The sequence below is a fragment of the Vombatus ursinus genome, unplaced genomic scaffold, assembly GCF_900497805.2.
Source record: "Vombatus ursinus unplaced genomic scaffold, bare-nosed wombat genome assembly UNPS02006779.1, whole genome shotgun sequence".
Classification (NCBI taxonomy): domain Eukaryota; kingdom Metazoa; phylum Chordata; class Mammalia; order Diprotodontia; family Vombatidae; genus Vombatus; species Vombatus ursinus.
The window spans coordinates 9,615,517-9,640,776 of record NW_020946557.1 but is presented as its reverse complement, the minus strand read 5'-3'; the positions used below and the strand labels follow the sequence as shown (position 1 = coordinate 9,640,776).

The 25,260-nt window shown below is 37.0% G+C and overlaps 1 protein-coding gene across 1 annotated transcript in view; it reads left to right on the top strand.

Moving 5' to 3' along the window:
- MAN1A1 (mannosidase alpha class 1A member 1) overlaps window positions 1-25,260 on the top strand; it is a 173,689-nt gene that overhangs the window by 86,470 nt on the left and 61,959 nt on the right. Inside the window, exon 6 of the mRNA XM_027848653.1 lies at window positions 7,456-7,550. Coding sequence (XP_027704454.1) covers window positions 7,456-7,550 — 95 coding nt within the window. The remainder of the gene's footprint in view (window positions 1-7,455; window positions 7,551-25,260) is intronic.

Genomic DNA, 25,260 nt, shown 5'->3' with positions numbered 1-25,260 from the left:
CTCTTAGCCATTGATAAACACCCAGTGAATAAATGAATTGAACGCTAGTGGAACTTTAAATACAGCATAATAAGTAAAACCATAGCTAAAATTTGAAGAAAAATAATAATAAACATAATTTAAAATAAAAGCAGGTACCTTGTATCTTAACCAAGTTTTATGTTTAATAATCCATTTTAAGGAGAGACAATATAACATGGTGGGTAGAGAGCTGGTCTTGGTGCCAGGATAACCTGGGTTCAAGTCTTACCTTTGAACACATATTGGCTATATGATCAGAATGACCACTTCAATAGAAACTTTGATATCTGATGATCAATTCAAACTTGAAACATATCACTTATATTGAAAAGATTTCTGTTTAGAACAGTCATCCTTGTTCATTTCTGCTTTCTTCTTGCTCCAGCATTTAAATATTTATTCATAGGTCTATTAGGAGCAGCAATTGAGTAAATCAAAGAAAGCAATATATCTTATTTAGTGCCTTGTCTAGTTCTATCTGTGAATATGATGTGAAGAGTTAGATGTATTTCATTTGATGGATTTTTAAATGTGAACAATTCTTAAGAGACATAAAAAAACCAGTAAAAGTTAGAAACAATGTTTTTAGGGTCATAGAACTTAGAGACTGGACAAGACCATAGAGATCATCTGCTTCCATACTCTCATTTCACAGATGATAAGATGAAAGACAAAAGAGGTGGTATAAGTTATCCAAGGTCATACAAATATTAAGTTGTAGCACTGGGATTCAAATCCAGTTTCAAATCCAATGCTTTTGCCTTCATATTCCCCATTCTGTTATTTAAGGATAATTTATTGATGCAATTTCAAGAACATCGATTCCTATAAGGCCCCTCATTAAATAATCCTAAGACACGCCTGGAAGATTATTACAGAAGTTATTTAACTGTATTTTTCACCTTTTGATTAGAAGGTACTTCAGGAGGACCTGAGTTCAAATCCAGCCTCAGACACATAACACTTACTAGCTGTGTGACCCTGGGCAAGTCACTTAACCCTAACTGCCTTACCAAAAAAAAAAGGTACTTCTGATTTGGATTGTGTATGGAATATATATTCCCTCTAATACAAATCCTCTGGGAGGAAAGTAAATATTTTTGAACATAATTAGATTCAATGTGAGATACTAAAACAGTGGTCTATGCCTGTCACTTACAACCTTGTTGCTGCTACTGGTCTACAGAAATCTAGAAGTTATTATTAAAGTCATTTAATAATTGTATTTCTTTGCCACTAGTTTGTCCTTGTCATTTTCCCCCATTGCTTTTCTCTCTACCTTTGTCCCCCACCAAAAATAGTCATTTGCCTCACAAATTAACAGAAGAAGAATCAGATGGCAAAGTGTATAATGCTTCCCACAGCTGTGCTCATATTTGTAAAGCATTTTAATGTATTTGGCCGGTAAATCAGGCATTTGAATTTGAGCACTAGTTTCTCCAGCCTGCCAGTTCAAAGTAAAAAACAGGCCTGCATATAGGTTAGTGCACTATTTATAATTTGAACTTTGTAATTCTGTACATTATATCATGTGTGTTAGTCCTGACTATATTATTCTTTGTGCACATTTATGGTATATTTTTCTTTGCCCTCATTACCTTAATTGCACTAATTATAGTAGAATAATTTGGAATTATGTTAAGTATTTTCCATTTTAGGTTGAAAAATATTAATCTCTTAGAGAATTTAGGTTGTTCCCTATGGGAAATCATCTCTGTTCACTCTGCAGGGACAATATTGCTATCTTGAAGTGGCGATAAATTTAACCTTTTTGTTGCTCCAGACCAGTGATTTCATCATTATAGGAAGCTCCTGGTACAGAAATTCCTTTCGCCGATGCAGATCAACAACTCACTTGCATCTTAAAGTCCTATAGAGTCTTTTGAGTCACTGAGAGGTTAAGTGATAAGCCTTTGGTCACACAGTTGATATGTGTCAAAACTAGGATATAAATTGAATCTTTCTATCAGTAGTGCTGAGTGTCTACTATACCCCTGGCTAAGTGCTGAGAATACAAATAAGAAAAAGAAAGCCCTCCCTGGGTGCCCTCTAAATACTATGCCACGTTACCTCCCAAACCAAAAATTAGGGACCAAAATTGGGTCAGCTTCACATCTGTTGATTCATCTAGTAAATCATAAATGGTTGCTTAACATTTTCATCCAAAGACATTGTAACAGGTATGCTACACAACGGAGACACAAGAAGTATTGACCACTGTAGTTAAGAAGCCTAAACCAATAGGAAATAAATTCAATACACATTTATTGAACAACTATTCTTTGTAAGAGGGGTGGGTAATGCCAAGGTGGAAAAGCTCATTCTGTACTGGACAGCACAACTGATACAATACCTCTGGATAAAAATGTGAAGCAACCATTTATGACTTACTTGATGAATCAGTGGAGACATTTACCATGCAAGTGAACCAGCCCCTGCCTTCAAGGAATTTATACTCTGAGTGGGAAGGACTTTACACATGTAAGTTGTTGAGGAGTTTCTCAACCAGTGTCTTCTAGAGTAGAGGCTCACCTACCAGCAGGTCCACAGGTCAGATGTCAAAGAAGCTGAGGAGCCAGAGTAAAGAGAAAAGATATATTAACACACTAAGGCACCTTCTTGTATTTAGAAACTTCCACTTCCTCAGGAAATGGTAGTTGGTTGTGTATATCCTGCAGTACATACAGTGCCAGGCCCGGTATCAGGAAGACTTGAGTTCAGATCTGGCCTTAAACATTTACTAGCTGTGTCACCCTGGACTAGTCATTTAACCTCTGATTGCCTCAGTTTCCTCAACTGTAAAATGAGGATTATAATAACACACCTCCCAGTGTTGGGAGGATTAAACAAGATAATATTTATAAAGTTCTTAGCACAGTGTTTGGCATATAGTAGGCATTATATAAATGTTGGTGATGATGATGGTGGTGGTGATGTAGCTGAACAGCAGAACAGGATTTGGATTACGTAACAGATAAGCAGCATTCCACTACATTATTTAACCATATTTTTCACCTTTTGATTAGAAGGTACTTCTAGGGGCAGCTGGGTGGCACAGTAGATAGAGCACCGGCTTCTGATCTGATATAAAAAGAAAGCTAATTAATTACTGGACTTAACTTGGGTTCCTAATGAGAGGCCCAACATCAACTCAACTGATGGTTCTAAAAAGTCTGGCAGATGGTTGACTGGAAAGCCCTTCCCAGAGTAAATATAAGAGATAAGAGAGGTGCCATCTTAGTCACCCAATATGTTTTTAAAATGGCATTTTTTCCTTCCACAAAATAAGTGTAAAATAAACACAAGATGATGGGGGAGGAGGGGAAAATGTTTTACTTGCATTTATGAGAAGCAGGAAAGGACTCCTCTTGAAGGTGGCACTTGAACTGAGTTTGGAGGATGCAAGGCTTTTTAAGAGGCAAAGGTTAGAAATGGTGCTTAGTAGTAGTTGCAAAAGGTTTCCTGGGCCCTGAAGGATAATGATGAGGTCAGGGAGGAGCTAAGGCATTTCAGCCTGGTAGAAGTAAAATCAGATAGTAATAGAAAGAACATGTTGAGCTTGGTGTGGGTTGGGATACTTGAGTGGAAGTGGTAACAATGGAATTTCAAAGGAAATAATGTATTACCACAATTATTTCCAAGGAAAAATGAGTAGCCCTTGATGAATGATTGGAAATAGGGAATGATAGAAAAGGATTAGTCAAAACTTGATTCAGAGATTTCAAGCCTGGTTGACTGAGAGCATGGGCAAGTTGTTGACTGGGTTAGTAAAGTTAAAGGAAAAGGGTATGGAGTGGAAGACAGTCACTAAACATTTGTTAAATGCCTAATATGTGTCAGGAATTTTACTGAATGCTACAGATACAGATAGTCACTGCTCCCAAGGAGTTCACAGTCTAATGGGGCATGTAAACAACTATGTACAAACAAGGTATGTGCAGGATAAATGGAAATCATCAACAGGAAGTAGAATTAAGGGGGATTGGAGAAGGCTTCCTGTAGAAGGCGAGGAATTTTAGAAAGAAACCAGAAGATAGATGAAGAGGGAGAGCATTCCACGTATGGAAGACAGCCAGTAAAAAATGTCCAGGGTCAGGAGATCAAGTATCTTGTTCAAGAACATCCAGAAGTTCAGTGTCATTGGATCACAGAATACACAGTGGGTTGTTGGGTGTAAGAAGACTGGAAAGGTAGGAGAGAGCCAGGTTATAAAAAGCTTTGAATGTCAGAGGATTTTATGTTTGGTACTAGAAGTAAAAGGGAGTCCTTGGAGTTTATTGAGCAGGGGAGTGAATTGGTCAGACCTGGTCCGATCACTTTGGCAGCTTGAGTAGAGGATGAACTAGAATTGGGAAAGACTTGTGACAGGGAGAACAATCCGTAAGCTATTGCAATATTACAGTCATGAGGTGATGAGTTTCCACAACAGTGTGGTGGCATTATAAGGGAAGAGAAAGCATGTGTGAGAGATGTTATAATGGTAAAAAATCATGACAGCTGTCAGTACCCAAGCAGAGTTATTCAAGCCTGGTGGAAATTTGAAACTCTTCAATTATTGGCTCTATTATATTATTAACTTTTTTTTTGGTGAGGCAATTGGAGTCAAGTGACTTGCCCAAGGTCACACAGCTAGTTAAGTGTTATGTGTCTGAGGCCAGATTTGAACTCAGGTCCTCTTGACTTTAGGGCTAGTGCTCTATCCACTGCGCCACTTAGTTGCCCCCATTATTAACTTTTTGAGGACAGAACTTATGTTTATTTTGTCTTTGTATCCCTAGTAACCACCCTAGTACTTTATGCATAGCAGGTATTTAATAAATGTTTGTTTGAATTAAAGTGGAACTCAGCTGGGATGCTAAATTAGGAGTGTAGTAGCAGGTGACAGTTGAAGATATGAAATGAAATGCATCACCTCTCTAAGGCTGAGAGAGTAAGTAGAAAGAAAAGAATACTCAGTTGAGTATTTAGTCTCATGGACTTATCCTATGATCTAATGATTTGGCAAATGTCATTGATAGAGAGTGGTAACAGAAAGGGAAAACCTATAAAGGGCACAAAGAAGAAGCAGATGGAGAGAGTGATATGGTATTACAGATTCCTAGGGAAATGGGTGAAGGACATTGGGGGGGGTCTTTTTAGAAGTTGTGTATAAATCAGAATTTATATATGTATATATATATATATATATTTGTGTTCATTTCAGCTGGTTTTAAAAATAGTACTTGAACTTTAATTTGAGCAAGAGCTAGAGAAGCAAAAAATAAGTAAACCAGTTATTATTGGACAAGTTTCTTGACCATGACTCCTGGGAAGTAAGGGGGCAATAGATTTTTTCCAAATACTTCAGTCTTCTAGAATTGGAGACTCATGAAATGTTGAAGGAGAAAGGGAACAGTGTTGCTTCAATGCATACTGAGAGAAATGATTAATAAATAACCAATTGTTAATATTGGGGAGATCGAGGTTTTCTTCCCCTTCCTATTTATTTCCTCATTCTCTACTAGGTCAAATCAGCCTCTGAAGAATAGAGCTGATAATGAAATCGGATTTTAACATTCTCCTCAATCTTGCTCTGACCCCACCTAACTGGAGAAACTACCTGGGTAAATTCTGGCCCATTGTATTCTACTCTGGCTTGAATCCAAACTTCACCCAACAAATCCCCTTAATAAAAAGTTTTGTTCTATAAAACTTGGACTCAGTCAAAAGGCATCACCCAAGGACCTAGAAGGCTGCCTGTGACCTCCAGGCTGCAGGTTCCCTACCCCTGAATTCTAGTCCAACCTTCTCACTTTACAGCAGAGGAAAGGAAGGCCCAGAGAGGTGAATTGACTTAGCCAAAGTTGCTCAACCAGTGAGCAACAGAGTTGGCAATAGAGCCTACACCTCCTGATGTCCAAGTCAGCCTTCTTCCTTACCATCCTCCTGTTTAGTTGCCAGCGAGTACAATCAGCAGTTCACCATCAGAACATTCAGGAAGCTTTCTAGGTTGAAGGAGATTTAAGTTGCAATTCAAGACCAATCAGGCAGCTGTAATTTCTAATTTTTGTTTTTAAATTTATTAACATACTCTGTTTTTACTTGACCCTCATTTCCAAATATTTCCCTCCTCCTTTCCTTTCCCAGATAGGCTGCCATCCCTTATAACAAAGCATAAAAAAGAACTGGGATACTGGGAAGGGAGGGTGGGACAAAGCAGTTTCACAAACTTAACAAACATATCAACTAAACTTGACAGTTTATGCAGTCTTCCACACTCATAGTTCCCACCTTTGTAAAGAAAAAAGACTTGGCCATTTCACATCTTTTCTTTGAGGCTAGGCTTGATCTTTATAATAACAACATTCAGTTTTGTTGTTGTCATTCTTTCCATTTTTACATTGTAGTAGGTATTTTTGTATCGGTCCTTTTAAGTTTTCCCTCTGTTTCTCCATAATTTTATTCATCATTTGATAAAGCAATGTATCCTATAGTATTCATGTATCGAAACTTATCTATCCATTCCTTAATTGGTGTACATTTGCTTTATTTTTATTTCAACACTACAAAAAAGTGCTCAGACAGCTATTAATGTATTTAATTATTACTTTGCATATAGGTAGGGCTCTGTAAGAGAGTCTCTATCTTCCTTTTGATTCCCACTTATAAAATATGAGCTAGATTCCACAGGAATGGGATTCTAGAAACACATGAAATTATTAGTGTGCCATGTTCTTTAATCTACAAGCCACTTTGCCAGCTTTGTTCAAGTGAAGTGACTACAGAATTGATTGAAAAAGCAAAGAATAGAATATGATTAGGCAACAGGAACCCAGTTGCCCCTGCTTAAGGGAAAAGACATGGAAAATTGCCTTGCTAGGGGCATTGATGAGTGCTTGAAAAACTGGCCAAGTCCTTACTGCTCCTCTCTGGTTATCCTCTAGGCTTCAGTCCCACTCTTTCTCAAAAGTAAAGGGGAAAACTAGATGCATAGATGGAACTTATTTCTGGATATATCCTTTCTATAAGATTTCTAGGATCTAGGATTTCATACCTCATGGTGCTCTGTCTATGATGCAGTTCATGATTTCTGTGCCCTAGTGAAGAGACTTCATGAATTGCTGTGGATGAAAAAAATCAGTGGACAGCCCTTGGATAATGAGTCTTTTCAGATTTAGCTAGGGAGTTCAAGGTGTTTTTTAAATGACAAACATACAGACTTTCACTGTTCTAGGGTTTCAGGGCTTAGGATCTACTGACACAGCCAGCAAGAAACCAGAATCTCCGCCATACCTTGATGAAGCAAGCACTAGAATAGGACTTTTTGTGGAAGACCACAAAGAATATCTGGATGCATTTCTATTTCCTTTTTCTTTTTTAGGTTTTAAATAAGAACCAGTCTGTTTTATCATTTGACTTTGACTTGTAATGTATTGAACTGTTTTAATTTTTCAGATATTTCGAAGGAAAGCAGTGGAACTTGGAGAAAAATTACTTCCTGCATTTCATACTCCCTCTGGAATACCTTGGGCATTGCTGAATTTGAAGAGGTAAAATTCTTAATTTATGTAGTCACATTAATAGGAAGATGAGTTATTATTTGAGTCTGAGGTTGATTAATTCACTTAGATATAGTTTGGAGGTTTGTACTCTAACCTTGTACAGGCTGATTAGCTTTGCTATTCTGTTTAGCCATCTCACAAATATTTGTCATTGGTCACAATGAAGACCAGGAAATAGAGGTCATTGTTTTCCAAGCACTGTGAGAAAACCAATTTTAAGTATGTGCCCTGTGAACATTAGGTTAGACACATTATTTCTATATTTACAAAGAAACATCATCTTGTCATTGTTTTGCTCAACAGAAGGGGTTCTGTATCTATTAAGCACTTCTCAGGGGATCTAGAACATTTTGTCATGGATTTAAGCTGCATGCCAGGATGTATTACAAAACGAAAACACTCTTGCCAGTAGATGGGCCTCAATCTTGGAGCAGCTTATGTGGTGGAAGGTTCCCTTGAGACCATCCAGTCTGCAACTGAACCTAGGAGAAAGGATTAGTTCATGAGCCATTGAAAACCTCCAAGGTTGAATAGATTCTTGAGTTGATAGAGCTTTCTTGGTTGCTCTGTCCCTTCACTCTAAAATGAAAAGTAATTCTGCCTATGAAAAAGGTGTGGAGTGTGGTTTATCAGTCTGCAAGCAAGCTCCAAGGAGGCCTGGACTGAAGACCCAATGGACCCTCTCATTCTTCCTGTTGGGAGTAATTTGATTAACTCTGGTTGTTTAAGCATCCATTTGATTAACCATTTTCTCTTAGTTTCCCCAGTTAACTCCATCCCAACAAAATATGAAAGCAATATGTACTTTCATGCCTGTGGTCTTGTTTTTTATAGAATATATACGTGTGTGTACACATAAAAATGTACTTGCATGAAATTATCAGATTTGTCCATTTAAAGGCACCAAATCAAAAATTTTTAAATAAGCTATTTTAAAGCACATTAAATTTTAACATAGATTTCTTCAGAACACATGTTTCTTCCTAAATATTTCATACAAATATCTGTTTTTCTTCAGACATAAAAGATATTGATTATCACTCAATTAAATTTTTCCTTCAGATAGTCCATTTTCACATATCCATTGTTTTAATCTATTATTGCATATATCTGATAGCTTGAAAGATACAATATACTGTAGCCTACGTGTAGTACTGGCCTAGTGGTCCATGCAATTGAATCACCTTTAAGTAAGGTGCTGCTGTATCAAGAATTTCATAACATGATGTATCAGGACTTGTTCTTCTCTTGAGAGGGGAAGTCTAAAGATGTCTGCTATGCCAGCTAAGAGCATATCTGCAGCCCCTCTCCATCTCCAGGAAGGGGTCCTGAGAGGCTGCATGGTACAATGGAAGGACTGCCTTTGAAATTCTAGTTCTGCCTATATTATTTACCACTTATATGTCCTTAGGTTAAGTCACTTAATCTCACTGGGCCTCAGATTCCTCAACTGCAAAATGAGAAAGTTAGACTAGATGGCCCCTTTCACCTCTAAATCTATGAACTCTTTGATACTAAATTGAGTTTCAAAGATTTTATTGTACGTGAAAAAAATATTCTAAATCACTAATAGATACAAATTAAAGCACCCATCAGACTGGCAAAGATGGAAAGAGAAAAACCAGTTACAGTTGTTGGAGAAGCTGCAGGAAAACAAGAACACTAATGTACTGTTATTACATCTTGAATTACTGAATTGGTCCAGTCATTCTGGAAAGGTATTTGGAACTATTCTCAGAGGTTACACTATATAAACATGAAAGAGACTCATGAAAAAGCTTGCTATTATCTATCGGCCCCTCCAAATAAACCACCTCATTTTTTAAAAAATGTGGAATATAGTATGACCTCTTCAGATCTCTTGCTTTTACATAGCAACATACAACATTAACTTCCATGTTTCCAAACTTTGCTCTGTATGGAGCAGTCCCAAGACATCATGTTGACCACACTTGATTATAATGCTTACCTAGCTATAAACATGTTCCTGCCAGATATTTTGGTTTGTTCTTGTGTGTACTTACTTTGGAGGGAAGGGATCCAGATAAAATGGAAAGCATCTAACCATAAAATAAACAATGAAGGAAGTTAAGGAAATGAATAGAATTTTAGAAAAGTTAGATATGATAGGACTCTGGTGAAAACTGAATGGGAGTCGAAAAGAATATACCTTTTTCTCAGCTGTACATGGCACCTTCACAAAAATGACCATATATTAGAGCATAGAAACCTAACAAATACAAAAAAGCAACAAGGGAATCATTCCCCTCCCTCCTAGTTAAATAAAGAAACCTCTTCCTTTCCATTAATATATTAATAAAAGGTTAATTCAGGTGAGTGGGGATGGTAAGCAGAAATATTAAATCCACCATTTTTAGATCATAATGCAATAAAAATTATTTTTGGTATTTGATGATGTGCTGTGTTTTCAGCACTACTTCTGAAGGTTCTGTAAGTTTTCAGTTCTCCCAAGGTGGTATGATCTAAGGAGAGGTCTAATCACTATTCCCCTGGCCTGTGCTCTAGTCTGTGAGCGGGCACAAGTACTCTTCCTCACCCTGGAACTCTGACCAGAATATCTGTTCTCCTACATCTATAAGTGCTTTTGTTCCTTACAACCCTGATGTTATGACTTGGATTCCTGCTCTCCTGCAGTCACAAGTGTTAGTGCTCCTTTCTGCCTTGGACCTGAGATCAGGGCCCATATTCCCCTATGAGTGATGATAAGCACTCTTTTCCACCTTGGAACTGTGACCCGGATCCCCACTTGCTGCAATCCCAAGCACTAGCACATTAACATTCCTCTCCACCTTGGGACTGTGACCCAGAACTGTGTGTGGGCAGTATAAGAGGGTCCTACACCCAGTGCCAGAAAAAGGTCCCCTGTAACCTCTGACCACTTTTTTGACTCCACCCCTTATTATCCGTGGGCTGAGAGTTCTCAGAGCTGATGTAGCAGCCCCCCAAGACCTGCTAGTAGCTTGCCAGGGCTTTCCAAGGTTGACTACTCCTTCCCACACCCCCACCCCCTCAGTGAGACAGACTTTTCCTACCAACCTAAATTGTTTTGGGGTTGAAAATTATTTCACCCAACCTTTTTTTGTTTCTGTTGCTCTAGGATTGGATTTGAAGTGTTATTTTAGAGTTGTTTGGAAGGGAATTTGGGAGAGGTCAAGTGGCAGCTGTAATTAATTTTAATGAATTTTCCATATTTTTTTTCCACTCCTATTTACTTAAATAACAACATCCAAATCACATAGCAGTCAATGGTAAAATTTAATTGTAATATACATTTCAGATACTCACATCTAGAGTACTCTACTTCTGGACATGAAACTCATTTATCTTCTTAAAGGATGTGATAAATAACAGATGCTCTGTTTGCAAAAAAGAAAAAAAAGTTAATATGGGAAAATGAATGCTGAAAGCAGCAAATCTATAGTTGGCACATTTTAACCTCCCAAGGAAGACAATGATTTAGCCAAATACTAGATTCCTGATACTAGAACAGGAATAATAGTGGCAACATAGGATGTTTGTGACAACTCTATATGCCTATTTTTAACAGTAAAATCCATAAAGATGATTGTAATTTCATAATCTAGGGCATCTAGGATGGCTGGTATGCAGTGCCTGCTGCTAATAATAGAAACATGGACTTAGAGCTAGAAGGGACCTCAGAGGTCATCTTATACAACCCCTTTTACTTTACTTTGGGACTTCAAGGTTCATGCAGGTTCTCACAACACTCCTGTGAGGTCAGTGGTATTTTATGTATGAGAAAAACTCATTTTGCATATGAGAAATCCTGAATTCAGAAAGGTTAATTGACTTGTTCAAGGTTATACAACTAGTGTCAGAGACAGGATTTTAGCCATGTTAGTTTTTTTAATGCCACCACAATCAGCAGGGAAACTTTTAAGGAAGAAAACAAAAGGGACTGGGCAAGGAGGAATGGAACATTTTCCCCTTTTCTAAAGGGGAGTAATGTAAAATAAGCTTGAGGGTAGGTTAAAGCCAGACTGTGGACTGCCTTAAAAGCCAAACTAAAGGGATTGTATTTTGTCCTATAGCAAATGAGGAGCCCCTGAAGGATTTTGATCTGGAAAATATGTACAGGCTTATGTCTTAGGGAAGATTATTTCTGCAGCTGTGTGAAGAATGGATCTGGGGGGGGAGCAGCTAGGTGATACAGTGGATAGAGTTCTGGCCTTGGAGTCAGGAGAACCTGAGTTCAAATCCAACCTCAGACACTTGACATTTACTAGCTGTGTGACCCTGGGCAAGTCACTTAACCCCAACTGCCTCACCAAAAAGCAAAAAAAAAAAAAAAAAGAATGGATTGGAGATACTGAAGGCAGAGAGACCGATTAGAATGCTATTGTAATTATCCAGGAAAGAAATAAGGATCTGGGATAGGGCAATGGCCCTGCTAGAGAAGAAAGGAAAGAGCATAAATGGAAACAAGTGATGAATTTGAAGTCAGGGGCCTGAACTTGAATGTCACCTGCCATTCAATACTTGTGTGAAATTAGGTGAGTCATTTAATTTCCCTTGGCTTTAGTTTCCTCACCTATAAAATAGGTTAGACAGGTTAACTTTAAAGTGCCCTTCCAGCTCTAAATCTATCATCCTAAATCATATCAATTGACAAGCCTTGATTACTATAATGACCAAGTCATATTTTTCTTTGTATCAACCCTGATCCCCAGTACAGTGACTTGCAAAGTAGTATTTTATTAATATTGGTCAAATGAATGTGGTGTAAGATATTGACCCTGCCTTTAAGGAACTTATAGTTGGGAAGGTAAAAATTTGTAACTTCTCTAGGTTGTTGTGAGGGAAACACTTTTCAACATTTGCTTATACAAGCATAAGTAGCAGTCCAATTTGCTTCATTTTACAGATGAGCAAACTGAGGCCCAGAGAGATAGTGTTTTCTTCAAGGCCATATGGCTAGTTAATGGCATAGTCAGAACTAAAAACTCTGTTCTTCTCACTTCTATGCCAATGTTCTATTGTACCACATTGTCCATCAACAAAGACATAAAACAAATAGCTACATAATATGTGCTTTGCCAAATTAGCAATTAAGATAATAGCATCCCCCAGAGCTATCGTTCCATAGCATTTATCCCTTTTCACAAGCACATTCCTAGAAAAAAAAGCTCCATGGATTCAGTTATCTGTATTTAGGTGACTTCTAGATCTGTATACCAATCCTGCATCACTAGTCTGCCAGACATCTCCACCTGGAAATACCATGGACATCTCATACAGCTAAAATGGAACTCTATTCTTTCTCCAAAGCCCTCCTATCCTCCCAACTTCCCAATTTCTATTAAGGTCACTACCATCCTTCTAATCAACCAGGTGTGCAACCTGAGACAGCTTTCACTCTTCCCTATCCCCCAGTCATTGCCAGATCTTATCAAGTTTACTACTCTAAAATTACTTGCACCCATCCCTTTTTTCCAATGATTGATTAATTACTCTAGTTCAAAACTTTGTGATCTCTTGACCTGAACTGTTGCAATAGCATCTGAATTGTTTGGCCTGCTTTTGGTTACTACCCTCTCTAGTCCATCTTTTACATATCTGTGTGTAAAGCATGAGTCTGACATTGTCATTCGCCATCCAAGAATCTTCAGTAGTTTCCTGTTGCTTCCAGGATAAGATATGAATTCCCCTCGCTGGAAGTCAGAACCCTCACTGCCCAACTCCAGCATATCTTTCTAGATTTGTTTCATATCACTTCCTTCTCCTGCACTTTGTGATCTGGCCAGCAGGACATTCTATCTCCTGCCTCCTTGTATTTTTGCAAGCTGTCCTCTATGCCTGAAATGCACTTTTTGCTTATTTCCACTTATAGATGTAGCTCCCTTCAATGTTCAACTTAGCTACCACCTTCTTCTACATAAGATTGTTTCTGTTTGTCTCCTTTCTATTCCCAGTTGTTAGTATTCTCTCCTCAAAAAAAAAAAATTGCTGTGTGTATACCTTGTATTTGTGTTTGCATTTGTATACTATAAGTAGTTTGTGAGCTCCTTGGGTTCAGGGAATGGTTTTTTGCTTGGTTTTTGTCATTTTAGGCCAGTTTCTTATAGATTGTTGTTGTTTAGTCATTTCAGTCATGTCTGAATCTTTGTGACCCCATTTGGGATCTTTGTGGCAAAGATACTAGAGTGGTTTGCCATTTCCTTCTCCACCTCATTTTTACAGAAGAGAAAACTAGGGCAAACAGAGTTAAGTGACTTGCCCAGGATCGGACAAGTAGTAAATGTGTGAGGCCATATTTGAACTCAGCTATTCCTGACTACAGGGACAGCTATCTATCCACTGTGCCACCTAGCTGCCCATTTTTATACATAGCAAATACTTAATGCATTCTTCTTGAATTGAATTGAAAGTGATACCTGTGATATAATTGGGAGAAAAAAACATTATTCCTAAATTATGGAGAGATGGGTATCTGGACTCAAATATAAACTGAATCCCAATATTTGTACAAAATGAAGGTGATGTGACTCCATCCTACTTTGCCAATCTTGATGAAATTATTTTAATTCTACAATGTGTAAACATAATAAGCAAATTTGTTCTAGGAAAAGAGTTGAAAATTATACCTACTTCCATTGTTTAGAGGGAGAAGGAATACTATGGATGTGGAGTATCATTTATTATCATAACTTGTTGATACATTGTTGATTTTGCTGAACTGCTGATTTTCCTTCTTTTTTAGTCTTTGTTCCAAGGAATGATTTGTATAGTGTTAGCAGAGAAGGGAAAGGATAGAAATTAAGGTGAAGTAAAAATAAAATGTCAAGTTTTTAAACTAAAAAATAAGAGTTTTCTGTTCCAATCAAACTGCTCCCCCAGTCAATATTCTCTGTCTTCACTGACTTCATCTGTTCCTCTAAGGCATTTCCTCATCTTTCCTCTTAAATACCTTATCTTCCTTCTAGACTCAGTGCTAATGCCAGTTCCTCCATGCAGACCTGCCCTAATTCCCGTCTTCCACCCCTCTAGTAGATAGTGTTCTCTCCTCACATTATACTTACTTCTCTGAGCACCTGTTTTTGTTTTTGTTTTTTTCCCAGTAGAATTGTGAGTCTCTATTTGGTGTTTTTCTATGTGCGGGGTTTGCACTTCATGAATATTGAGTTTAATTGAATGGCATACAAGGAGCCTAAGTGGTACCATAGGCTATATTGGGAACCTCTGTCTCCAAATCTGTTTTTAAAAAATTATTCTAAAAATTAGCTTCGTATATGTATCTGTAATAAATTATTGTTTCTAGGCCTGGCATTATTAACCTACTATTCACCAGTGACTTGATCATGTAACCTGTAGCATAGGAGGTGGTTAGGACTCATTGCTCTAAGATTTATGGAGTAAAGATAAGTAAGAAATATAAAAATCTCTTTTAGTTAAAAAAAGTCAGTGACTTGATAATGATTTGTTTTTGATAGAACATATTTTCTTTGTTAATGTGAAAATGCCAAAATTTGAGGTTTGATTTTGTTATTGCTATCAGTAAGAGGCCTAATATGGCTTTTCCCCCTTCCTAGAGAAGAAAAATCACCTTCCTGAGTTGTGAATTAAGTATTTCATCATTTCCCTATTTCCTGATATAATTCAAGCCTAGATGGAGTAGACTTATTAGGCTTTGATTTTCCCAAAGTGGGTCCTCAATTTAAAATACCATAGTTAACTTTCCCATTATTCATGTGTATCATTCAACATAGTGTTTGGTCTCTCCTAATTATTTCTCTGTCTTTTCTTGATAAATAGGTTGGGTTTCGCAATACAACACTCTATCCTTTGTTTCTCTTTATGGATTATTCCGAACTGACAGATGCCTGGTGGCTCTATTAAGTTTGCTGAATAGTTTTCTGATATTTGCTACCTATTGGTCCAGCTCATGGAATGTGCTAGTAAATAGACTCATTTCCACTTCAAACACTGACTAGTCTGCAAGGCTGATGAATTATGCACAACTCCTTCAGCTGTGTTTTAATCTCCCACTTTTAAAAGTAACTTTATTTACTGGCTACTCTAATCATCCAACCAAGTTTAAACTGTGTCATTAAATATACTTCTGCTCAGGACATTATGGTTCTGATTGTAATTAAAGTGCAAAGGGTTTTACTTTAAATGAAATGGGGATTTAAGTGGAGATGTTCTACAGCTAGCATTTTTCTTCAAGGGGAAGATTTTTCCTCGGGGAATAGTTCAGTTAAAGAGATTTTTTAAGAAAGTTTCTTGGATTTCTCACTGTCTTGGTGTTGTTGAGTGATCACTTACTAGATTGAAGTTGGCTTCTCTAGCAAAGAATAGCATCCCTTTTGTGCATATGAGGAAACTGAGGCACAAAGAAGATGAATGGCATGTCTATCCTTACATGGTCCAACCTAAATCACTTTTAAAATCCCTAAATTTACAAAATATGTTAGTGCTATTGTTTTCAATTTAAATTGAGGAAATGAGGTTTTGCAGTATACAAACAAGGACCATATTTCTTTCTTTTTTTTTTTTTGTGAGGCAATTGGGGTTAAGTGACTTGCCCAAGGTCACACAGCTAGTACATGTCAAGTGTTTGGTCTGAGGCTGGATTTGAACTCAGGTCCTCTTGATTTTAGGGCTGGTGCTCTATCCACTGCACCACCTAGCTGCCCCCAGGACCATTTTTCTTCATTGCTACTACTAGACTTGTATTCAGGTCCTGGATCACCTGGGCTTGGGCCTATTTATCTGTAAAACAAATGAGATTTTATTCAAAGGAACTTTGAATTGAATTAAATTGAACTGGTACCTACTGTAGGGGGTGTTGTGAGGCAACCATTTCTGAAACTGTTTTACACTATGTAAATGTGAACTATTGTTATTTTTTGTTTGTTTGTTTTTGTTGTTGTGGGCAGGCAGGGAAGGGACTGGCTTTCCAATGGAACTGTGATCACATTGTTATTGGGAACTACCTGGATTAAGAAACTCCCTCTACCTAAGCATTTAGAGAGTTGCCTAGAGTCTTAATAGGTTAAGTGATTTTGCCCAGAATCATATCACCAGTATATGGTAAGACTTGAACCCATAGGTCTTCTTGATTCTGTTGCCAGCTCTCTATCCATGATTATTCATATGACAACTTGCTGAACCCTTTCCAGGGCTGCTTATCCACCTTTGGTGTACCACCTAACTCTCATTAGTGGCTCCATGAATCTGTAGCATGCACGGTAGCCACACCCCACTAAATCATCTCAGCAGACTGGCAAAACCAAGTTGAGGGTAACTGACAGGCCTCAAACCATTGGTGAGTTAAGGGGATGTCTATCCCAAGGATGTGAAGACTTCCTTCTGGTGAATGGGTGTATAAAAACAATCCAACAACCAGAAGGTGCTGTGAAACTCTTAGGACTTAGTCACACACTGAAAACCCCAAAGTTATCCACTGCATCCCGGGCCATTGCCAGTCATCCTGACTGTTGTCTTGCCACTGGACTTCAATGACTCTGAAAGAGAGAGTGAGACTGACAAGTTTGTGCAGCTCTATCTCACTTAAATCCAATTCACTCTCAAGTCAAGACATCACCTTGTGATGTCATTTGGTCCTCTTCAAAAATGAAGGAAGAACAGCAACAATTATTCATAATAATATATGGGTTCTAAGGTCAGAATTCTAGGATCATTATTAACATTTATTTAAATCCATTTCATGGAGTTTCTTAAAGTTTAATTTACAAGGATATATTATTACTATTAGAGAGATTAAAGCCATTCAGCCTGTGGAATTTCAGCCTAAAGAAAGGCAACAAAGTCTTTATCTCTTTCAAAAGTAGAACTTTGACCTATGTATTCTTGAACTTGGAGCAAGTCAATATTCCCTAGAAACTGTTTAAATGGATATTTCATGACCCTAATATCCCAGGAAACCTACCATGTGCCATAACCTCTTTATGGTTCATTATCAGTACCTCTGTATCCCAAAGATGTGCAGTCTGCTTTGAGATTTAGTTGTTAGAAAGCTTTCTTCTTCTAGGCTGCCTGTGAAAATATTTCCCTATGCATTGATGATCTCTCAGACTTTAATTATAGAAAAAAATACTTTCTTGTAAAGGATGAGAATGTGATAATCCTTAATTCTATTAGAAATTGACTGAGCCCACCAATGCTTATTCAATTCTACTACCCCTCACTGCACAGAAAAGCAGAGGACTCCACACGCCCATGTCAGTGTAGTTCTGTTTGTCCTAGTATGCCTAATCCTAGATCACTTTTGTCAAGCCTCTAACACTATTGATATCCAAATAATTACCCAAAATTTCCACTTAATTTTAACTAAATAGTCTGCTACTGCTTTTGAAAGCAAGTAATTTCAACCATTAATTACCCTCTAAGATTTTATGACTTCTTAGGTATTTTATTTTCTCTAACTTTTTATTTTCATCCTGTAAGAATGAAAACTAATTGAATCCCATTTCAATGCGGAAGGAAACAGGTGCATTTTTAATGAACACTTCAGTGTAACTCTTATACTGGAGAGCTTTTTAAATGAAACACTTAACTGAGGTTTCAGTCACTATGGCTTCATTGTTAGGAACTGATGACCTAGTCACATACCTGAAGACATAGCAAAGGAACAAACAAAGAAAGGTGGTGCTTATCACTCACCGCAGAGTAATAGGAGGGAAATTAAGCATCATTTGAGATCATTTAATCCCCTCAAGAAGCTTCAGATCACAGTCAGTGTCAGGTATAGTAACTAGAATGTACTAAAGGGATTTGATTGTTATAAGTAGGCCAATAAGGTTGGCAGAGTGGCGTGCACTTAAACTTCACTTTACAGTCTCCTTTCTTGAAGCCTAACAAAAAAACAACTCCAAACAAGGGAGCTTTGCAGTCACTCACATTTGTAGAAATTTTGGAATTTGAGGAGGCTAAAGGAACCTGAATTATTTCCACTCAGCTACATGTCGATGAAGTCTAAGCTGCAGTGATAGGTGGAAGAAATCATATCTACACCAACAGAGCTAGAGGATGCTCACTAGCCATAATTACTGAGTTTTCTTGCACTCTTAGTAGTAGTCTCTCCCCCCATCCACCACACTCCCCAGGTAAGTTTAGGAGAGTGGGCAACAGACTTAGATCTCTTAGTTTGCAATTCACAACTGAGGAATGTATGTTGAAAGCAATTTTTCTATACATCCTTGAGATATCATATTGTACTTTATTTGTCTTAAGTTGCAATAACATGTAAATAAGGAGCAACCTCTTTCTAGAAGTTTAGCTAATTGTATTTTTTATTTTGTTATCTCAGAGGTGTATGTGAATCCCTTAAAAATCACTTAAAGCTTATTAAGGGGAAGTTCTTCACTAGTTATTGAATTAGATTGCAACCAACTTCCAAATAGTCCAGGTGTCACAGGTGATATACTTTGTCACAAAGAGAAAGATTTGCAGTAGGCTATTTATGATATTTCCACTTAGAATCATAGAATTTAAGAATTGGAAAGGCCCATCCAAAATGATATAGTCTAACTTGCCCTTGAACAAGACCTTAAGGAAGATTTCCTTTCAGGATTTTGGAAGAAACAAAATTCAAGATTTATTTATTTTCTTTAATCTAGATCATATTATAGCTTTGAATAGTTAATGGATTTTGACTCAATACTCAATTTATTTTATATGTAGAACTCATACTTGGAACAAGTCAAAGCATACACTCCAGCAGTCTCATGGATCAGCAATGACAGTTGTCTTTTCTGAGACTTGGCTTCCAAAGACTTGTAATGTGCCAGCAATCATCTTTGCAAACTCTCCTTTTCATCAGTGATTACATGTCAGACCATACTTTGGTGCATGAAATGAATGGACTTATATTGACCATCCACTTGATTTAAATATCCAAACAATCAACCAAGATTTCTGGATGAACCATACAGCTTAGGCATTTCATTTTCAAATGCAAAGATGGCCAAAAAGAACAAATTGACCATGACAAGTATTTGCCTATTGAATATTTGCATGATTTCTACATTTCTTTTTCCCCTCTTCCAAATGTTTAGGAAATATGAATATGTATCTACTCTTTTTTTTAAAATTTTTTTTAAAGGCAATTGGGGTTAAGTGACTTGCCCAGGGTCACACAGCTAGTAAGTGTCAAGTGTTTGGTCTGAGGCCAGATTTGAACTCAGGTCCTTCTGACTTCAGGGCTGGTGCTCTAGCCACTGCACCACCTAGTTGTCCCTATTTATCTACTCTTGCAGAAGGATTTGAGCCCACTAGACTCCTACCAAATGAATAAATGTGATTTTAATGCTAAAACCAGGAAGTTGGATAACAAAAATAATATAAAAGATGATATTGAGACAAAACTTCCTGACTGGCCAAGGTGACAGAGTAAAGGCAGGGACTCACCAGAGGTCTCCCCCAAAGCCCTCCAAATTCTTTAAATAATAACTCTAAACAAATTCCAGAGTGACAAAGCTCACAAAAAGATGAAGTGACACAATTTTCCAGACAAAGACAACTTAGAAAGTCAGCAGGAAAGGTCTGTTGCACCAAGGTGAGAGAAGAGTGCAGGCCATGCCAGTGCAGAAGCAGTGGCAGCAATGGTAGTTTCCAGATCTCTCAGCCCACAGATATGGTAAGAGGATCAGACAATGAGTCAGAAGGAGATTTACAGGGGTCTCTTTGCTGGCACCAGGGACAGGATTCTCTTGCATTTCCTATACTTGGATATGGGTTGCAGTTAGTTCCAGTGGAGGAGGAGTACTAGCACAGCAGAGCTTGCTGCCGTAGGGGAGCAGGGACCTTGGTCACAGTTCCAGGGTTAAAAAGGGCTTGTGGTCACTCACAGACTAGGCATAGTATAGGAGAGTAGTAACTACACCTCTCCCTAGATTATACCACCTTGGAAGAGCTAACAGATCCCCAAAATTATCTCTGAAAATAGCTGCACAAAAAACCTGAAGCTTAGGACAGTGCCCCCTCCACTTGGGAAGCAGAGCCCCACTTCAGCATAGAGTTAATAGTCAGGAAATAGGCTCAAAAATGAGCAAACAACAGAAAAAATTTCTGACCATAGAAAGTTACTATGGTGACAAGGAAGATCAAAACACACTCAGAAGACAACAAAGTTGAAATCCTGGCATACAAAGCTTCAAAGAAAAATATGAATTGGTCTCAGGCTATGGAAAAGCTCAAAAAAGATTTTTAAAAAATCAAGTAAGAGAGGTAGACAATGAATTGGGAAGAGAAATGAGAGTGATGTGAGAGGAAAGAGTCAACAGCTTGGTAAAGGAGGCACAAAAAATACTGAAGAAAACAACACCTTATAAACCAGAATAGGCCAAATGGTAAAAGAGGCACAAAAATCCAATGATGAGAAGAATACATTGAAAAGCAGAATTGGCCAAATGGAAAAAGATATACAAAAATTCACTGAAAAGAAGAACTCCTTAAAAAGTTGAATTGACAAAATGGAAAAGGAGTTACAAAAGCTTACTGAAGCAAATTCCTTAAAAGTTAAAATTGGGCAAGTGGAAGCTAATAACTTTATGAGACATCAAGAAACAGTCAAAATCAAAAGAATGAAAAAATAGAAGACAATGTGAAATATGTCATTGGAAAAACAACTGACCTGGAAAATGGAGCCAGGAGAGGTAATTTAAAAATTTTAAAAGGGTTCAGGGGGCTAAACATCATCTTTCAAGAAATTATCAAGGAAAACTGCCCTGATATTCTAGAATCAGAGGGTAAAATAGAAATTGAAATAATCCACCAATCACCTCCTGAAAGAGATCCCAAAATGAAAATATTATACCAGGAATATTATAGCCATTTTCCAGAGTTCCCAGGTCAAGGAGAAAATACTGCAAGCAGCCAAAAAGAAACAATTAATATATCATGGGGCCACAGTCAGGATAACACAAGATTTAGTAGCTTCTACATTAAAGGTTTGGAGGGCTTGGAATATGATATTCTGGAGGGCAAAAGAACTAGGATTACCACCAAGAATCACCTAACAAAACTGAGTGTAATCCTTCAGGGGGAAAATGGACATTCAATGAAATACAGGACTATCAAGCATTCTTGGTGAAAAGACCAGAGGTGAATAGAAATTTTGAGTTTCAAATACAAGATGAAAAAGAAACATAAAAAAGGTTAACAGGAAAGAGAAATCCTAAGAGATTTGATAAGGTTAAACAGTTTATATTTCTACATGGAAAATGATATTTATAACTCCTAAAATTTTTCTCATTAAGGCAGTACGAAGCAGGATACATAGGCAGAAAGCAGAAGTATGAGTTGAATGTGATGGTATGATTATCTAAAAACAATAAGATAAAATTAAGGAATGAGAAAGAAGAATGCACTAGGAGAAGAGGAAAGGGAGAAGTAGAATGGGATAAATTATCTGACATAAAAGAAGCACAGAAGAGATTTTGCAGTAGAGGGGGAAATGGGGGAAGCAGGGAGGGGAGCACATGAACCTTAACCACATCAGAATTGGCTCAAATCGAGAATAACATACACATTCAATTGAGTGTAGAAATCTGTCTTACCATACAGGAAAGTAGGAAGGCAATGGGATTAGAGGAAGGGGCAGGGATATCTGATAGAAGGGAGGGCAGTTGGGTGGAAGCAAAAGTCAGAAGCCAGGGTAAAAGGAGAGAGAGAGTAAGATAAACAGGGGGAAAATAGGATGGAGGGAAATACATAGTTGGTAATCATACTGTGAAGAAAAAAATTTACAGTGAGTTTCTCTGATACAGACTTCATTTTTCAAACATATGGAAAAGTGAGTCAAATTTATAGAAATAAAGAGCCATTCCTCAATTGATAAATGACCAATGGATATGAATAGTCAGTTTTCAGACAAAGTAATCAAAGCTATCTATAGTCATGAAAAAGTGCTCTAAATCACTATTGATGGGAGAAATGCAAATTAAAACAACTCTGAGCTACTACTTTACACCTGTCAGATTGGTTAATATGACAGAAAAGGAAAATGACAAATGTTGGAGGGGATGTGGGAAAATTAAAACACTAATGTACTATTGGTGAAGTTGTATATTGATTGAACCATTCTGCAGAGCAATTTGGAATTATGCCCAAAGGGTTATAAAAACCATGCATAACCCTTTGACTAAACAGTACCACTACTAGGTCTGTGTTCCAAAGAGAAAAAACAAAAAGGAAAAGTACCTATGTGTACAAAAATATTTATAACAGCTCTTTTAATGGTGGCAGAGAATTGGAAATTGAGGGGATGTCCATCAATTGGGGAATGGCTGAACAAGTTGTTGTATATGACTGTGAGGGATTTCTATTGTGCTTTAAGAAATGATGATCAGGATGCTCACAGAGAAGCTTGGAAAGACTTACATGAACTGATGCAAAGTAAAATGAGCAGAACCTTACACTAACAGCAATTGTGTATGGTGATTTACTATGAATAACTTAGCTACTCTCAGCAATACAATAATCCAAGACAATTCTTTAGGGCTTGTGATGAAAAGTGCTGGCCATCTTCAGAGAAAGAACTGGTAGAGCCTGAATACAGATAAAAGATACTTTTTCTTTATTTTCTTTGTTTTTCTTGGTGGTTTCTTTTTTGTCTGTGTTTTCTTTCACAGAATGACTTACATAGAAATGTGTTTTGCAAGACTATACATGATTTAACCTATTTCAAATTGTTTGCCTTCTCAGTTGGGGGGGAGGATGTGGAAGGAGGGAGGGAGAGAATTTGGGATTCAAAATTTGAAAAAAAAAATTAAAATTATTTTTATATGTGATTGGGAAAAAATAAAATATTAAATAATATAAAAATGACAGTGAATGCTGTTGTTAGAGTAATATCTTTTTACCACAGTAAAGTCCAAGTGTCATCTATTTAGAGTTTTATTACCATTGAAAAAATTACCATAAAAGGTAATAAGCTACAAATATGTAGCAAATTTTTCAAGTATTGCTTATATTAAAAATTAATAAAGCTTGACAAAGTGCCTGAAGTTATTACAATAGGTGAGCAAATAATAATTAACCCAGCTCTTAAGTTACCTTTTTTTTTTTTTGGTGAGGCAATTGGAGTTAAGTGACTTGCCCAGAGTCACACAACTAGTGAATATTATGTGTCTGAGGCCAGATTTGAACTCAGGTCCTGCTGACTCCAAGGCCGATGCTCTATTCACTGCAACACATAGCTGCCCCTTAAGTTACCTTTTGAATATAATTTGCATATGTGGTCTTCTTGCCTCAGAGAACATTAGAATTGGGAAGTTGATATGAAACAGTAATATAAACTTCATTTGTATTACAACTAATGCCAAAAAAGCCATTGCTCTTGTCGGTGTGTGAATGAATACCCAGCTGGTGATGATTCATATTTGGAAATAATGTCTATTGTAGATATTTTCTGCAAAATGGAATTAACAGTGATTGATTACGGCCTTTTTTATTAACTAGAAGAAAAGTGACAGCAATGCTAAGAGAATTAATTGTAATTTACTAATCTGGAAATTAATGTGCAGCTGGGCTTGAGTACAGGCAGTACAATTTGGTGCTTTAGCAATCATGACAAATTATCGTCATCTGTAAGGTGGAGAGCTGTTGGCTTCTCTTTGCTCGATTTTTAGCAACAGTACCAGTTTCAGGAAGGTTTCATATGTAAAAGTGTTAAAGATGCCCTTTTATCCTGAAAATGTCAATTGGAGTTTAGCGATATTAATTAAAACTCCCTTTTCCTCTTTGTCAGTGTCATACTGTAGTTTTTATATGGAACATTTGTACAAAACAGTGATTACTGGTAATTGACCTGCATATGCTGAATAATCTTAAGATGCTACTGAGAGTTTAATGTACCTTGTAAATTGAGAGGCTTCCAATTAAGTAGAGTTCTTAAGATAATCACTTTCAAAACTAATCAAGTAATAGGACATTAGTAAAGCTCTTATTGACTTAATTGTGACAAATTAATAAACACAACCAATGCAATTACTATAATGGCTTTATCAACTAGCATTTTTCCATAATTAAAGCAGAAATGTATTTTTGCCTTCCTGATACAAAATAAAAATAGGTTAAATAGGTGAAGTTCATCTCTAGAAATGGTGTGAATCGTTCTGAGTACACTGTAAAAATACTTAGAATGTTTTCTTAAAATTCTGCCTTCCCTGATGAAAGAACATAAAATTGCTTAAAACTAGTTATGGTTACATTTATTAATTTAAAATCCAATTTTAGGATATTGGATTTGGTAGTTCTTGTTCATTCTTTATTATTTAATTTTCTTTGTCTTATACTCTTGCTTTGATAACTAAATGGTTTCTTTACAAGTATATTAGCCATCAGCTTTGACCCATGCATCCTATTCCTAAGCATATTCTTCAAGGAAGTAAGAGGGAAAAGTTCCATATATACCAAAGTATTCATAGTAGCATTTTAGATTATAGAAAAGAAGGGAAAAAAGGAAACAAAGCTCATCCACTTTGGAATAACTGACAAATTTTGGTGAATGGGTATAGTAGAATACTTTTGTGCCATTAGAAATTATGAATTTGTGGAATTTAGAGAAAGTTGGAAAGATTTTTTTCAACTTAGTTGAAAATTCTCAAAATGTGGTCTGAAGACTCCTATGGGTCCCTGAGACCTTTACTGTGAGTCTAAAACATCCAAACTATTTTCATAATAATACTAA